This window comes from Anguilla anguilla, chromosome 3, assembly GCF_013347855.1.
Source record: "Anguilla anguilla isolate fAngAng1 chromosome 3, fAngAng1.pri, whole genome shotgun sequence".
Classification (NCBI taxonomy): Eukaryota; Metazoa; Chordata; class Actinopteri; order Anguilliformes; family Anguillidae; genus Anguilla; species Anguilla anguilla.
The window spans coordinates 11,979,533-11,983,094 of NC_049203.1; the positions used below are offsets into that span (position 1 = coordinate 11,979,533).

Here is a 3,562-nt window from a genome sequence, read left to right on the forward strand (position 1 = left end):
CCAACTACGCAGGTTTGTGAAATAATGGCATTGCAACACACACAGGGACTAATCTTGCAGTCAATGACAGGATTGCATAAAATAGTCTGATTCTTTGATGTACTTTATTAATTAATTTCTGCAGTTTTATCTTGATGATTATTTTCTTCCTCTGCTGTAATTTCTGAAGTTTAGCCTCTTACCCGCCCTCATAAAACAATTTGGACACTTTAAAATCACAATTTATTTTGTTAAAATTTGTCTGTCAAACATCGCATTTTCAACTGTTCACAGACTTAAGTGTACTGCAGAAGACGAACATAAACTGACAACCTGCCCATGAATTCAACACTCAATTATAACCGAAGGGATTAGGTATGTAGAAGTTCTTAAGGATTACAACAAGAAAAGAGGTCTACATAATAAGCACTTCAAACGTACTTTATACAAGACCTGTGTGTTTTGTGGGAGACGGTTGGTTTTCGTTGATCTTCCCAGCTTATCATGTAAACAAATTGAGGCATAACAATTACAAGTTTCATTGAAATGTGGGAAATTAGTTTAGTTTGCTCCCTCTTAAAAGCTAATTTTGGGTGTGGAGAATTGGCAGTAATCCATGATCCCCTTGCAGGCACACCTACAAGCTGAGGTTGTATAAAAGACAGGGCCTGACAGATCTCAGACATCAGCTCATCGTGAGGGAACCGTCCTGAGTATCTCCAAACGCTGACTGAAGATGGACCAGAGACTCATCTCCACCATCCTAGCTCTGCTGCTGAGCCTCTCACAGGCACATCCCCTCGTGGTAAGAGATGGTCCACAAAACACAGTGGAAAGATTCCCTCAACTCTCACCTCAAATATGTGTTCAATTTTATTAACTGAGCATCTGCCTCCCTTTCTTCTTTAGGACCTTGGAAGTGAAGCGGATGATTCTCCACTAATTTGTGAGTAATTCATTGGCAATAAAATAATTCTGTACCTGATGTTCTGATTCCATGTGGCATTGTTTCTGTAAGTACTGATTTGCAAGTAAGAGGTCAGGGTTAAAAAGAATGTTTTCAATTCTTGTGTTTCAAAGCTATCCAAATAGAGGATCCTGATGATGTGGATATCACTACAAGCATTCTACAATCCAACAATGGTTAGTGTTATATATATTTTTTTTTTTTTTTTTTTTTTTTTTTTGTTAAAAACGTAAAAATGTTCATTATTGTACGGCTACAATTCTAGTATGCTGCTAAGGGTTCCACAAATATGAATGAGAAGTCAGAATATAAAATGGCCATTTTGTTAAATGTTCAGAATTCTCAGCAAAGTAACCTGTGATCCTCTAAATGGCTTTGTTTTGGACAAAGAGTCCAGTGAGACATTTTCAGTTCTTTTTAAAAATGCCAGGAGGCTCTGAATGACTGTGTGCTGTCTCTACAAGGGTCCAGTGAGATACTGATGGAGGGAGACCTGATTGTATCAAACACCAGAAATGCCATGAAGTGCTGGAATAACCAATGCTTATGGAGGAAATCCTTAGATGGACTTGTTGAAGTGCCTTACACTGTGAGCAATGGATTCTGTAAGTGAAGGAATATTTGTATTTATACATACATTGAGAACCCCCTGGTGCTAATACTGAAAGAGTTATAATATTTTACACAACTGAATTATTTTGGGGCAACACATCAAACATAGTCAATAAGCCAGCAATAATAGTCTATTAAGTATACATTTTACAAACCTTTGCTGTTAAAGAAAATCAGAGGTCAGATCCAGTGATCATTATTTATATTAATGCTGTCCATAAGTATGTAATTCATGTCTATTTTTGGATGATTCTGCATTACAGCATATTATCAGAAGAAGCGGATTGAAAATGCCATGAAGACCTTCAACACAGAAACTTGCATTCGCTTTGTTCCCCGGTCGAGTCAGAGAGACTTCATCAGTATTGAGAGCAGAGATGGGTGAGCTCATTTACACAAATGGCAGGATCAATGGCAAGATAACACTACTTAGATTTCATTTGGTAGGCCTGGCTAACACTGAAACGGTGACCTTCTATTTCCTTTCAGCTGTTACTCCTATCTGGGGAGAACTGGTGGCAAGCAGGTAGTGTCTCTGGCCAGATATGGTTGTGTTTACCACGGTATCATTCAGCATGAGCTGAACCATGCGCTGGGTTTCTATCATGAGCACACAAGGAGCGACCGGGACGAATACGTCAAGATCAACTGGGAGAATGTTGCACCACGTAAGTCCTTTCATCCAATTAGATATAGGAGGAAATTGCACTGATATGGTCAACATGATTTTTACAGTTATTTGTACAGGACAATATACTTGTCCTGTACAAATAATGTAACAAACAGCTAACAAAGTATCTGTTTCTTTTAACAGACACCATCTACAACTTTCAGACACAAGACACTAATAATCTGAATACTCCATATGACTACACTTCTATCATGCATTATGGAAGGTAAGAAAAATGACAGATTCACATTATAGCTACATCCAGTTAGTACTGAATTTGACATTTAACACAGATCTTGTGTTCTCCTTCCACTTCTCTAGAACTGCTTTCTCAACCAATGGAATGGACACTATAACTCCCGTACCCAACCCAAACCAATCTATTGGACAGAGGAGTAGTATGTCCAGGGGGGACATTCTGAGGATCAAGAAGCTGTACAGCTGCTGTGAGTACAGATAATGTTTCATTTAGCTCTGAAGAACGAGATTTACTGATTAATCTTTTCCCACCCATCCTATTTCCAAACTGTGCTCAAGGGATGATACATATACATCAACAATCATATTTTAAATATATGATTAAAATATACCGTAATTGCTCACAACTTGACAGAGGAAAATGTCTCTCTTATACTTTGCAGAAAAGACATGAAGATGAAATGTGCCGGAGCAGTGGAGAGGAATGTGAAGTATTTTCAAAACATTTTTGTCAAAGTAAATGCAGAAATCATGGCTACATATTATTGTTCTAAACACCAAAGCTACTGTAATACTGGGATTCACATGTGACTGATTTGAATGTCTTGAGCTATGTCCTTCTCATGAAATTAAACCTTTCAAACGTTACAACACACTGGATATTCATTTTAAACCAGCAGTGATGATGTGTGATTTGGAAATGAGGTGACGTGTCATACTGTGTGTCACCAAGGCAAAAAGGCAAAGAACTCTGAGAACATGAAAGACAAAGGGTTGTTCAACCTCAAATGGTTACAAATAAATTATTAAGAAATTAAAGATGACACTTTTTCCATTATTAGATCAATAATAAAGAAATTTTAAACCACTGGCACAGTAGTAAACTTGCTTGATGGAGGATGCAAGCGGAGCTTGCCTCCACTGTGAAACAAATGATTTTGAAGACAAATAAAACTCCACGGACCACCTTTGGAGATTGACAAAACTTTGCTACATCACAGAGACACAACATCGCTAAATATACCATCAAATGCCTCCTATTTGCCAATAAGTTGCCAGATAAAGCCTCTTACTGTGGGCAATCAACATAAAATTGAAATATGTGGTTTTCCCAGTGAAACTCCTAGCTGTCAGGT

The 3,562-nt window shown here is 37.8% G+C and overlaps 1 protein-coding gene across 1 annotated transcript; it reads left to right on the forward strand.

The window, feature by feature from the left end:
- The first annotated feature begins 657 nt into the window (after nucleotides 1–657).
- On the forward strand, nucleotides 658–2,952 carry LOC118222546 (high choriolytic enzyme 1-like). Its single transcript, XM_035408212.1, has 9 exons — nucleotides 658–784; nucleotides 889–925; nucleotides 1,060–1,122; nucleotides 1,411–1,551; nucleotides 1,822–1,939; nucleotides 2,048–2,226; nucleotides 2,373–2,454; nucleotides 2,550–2,674; nucleotides 2,870–2,952. Coding segments are annotated over exons 1-9 (816 nt in total). The 5' UTR covers nucleotides 658–715; the 3' UTR covers nucleotides 2,872–2,952.
- Nucleotides 2,953–3,562: the final 610 nt, after the last annotated feature.

Coding starts and splice junctions, on each gene's coding strand:
- LOC118222546 (XM_035408212.1), top strand. CDS start 716: ATGGACCAGAGACTCATCTCCACCATCCTAGCTCTGCTGCTGAGCCTC. Junction 926..1,059: donor GGATGATTCTCCACTAATTT/GTGAGTAATTCA, acceptor TGTGTTTCAAAG/CTATCCAAATAGAGGATCCT. Junction 2,227..2,372: donor CTGGGAGAATGTTGCACCAC/GTAAGTCCTTTC, acceptor TTCTTTTAACAG/ACACCATCTACAACTTTCAG.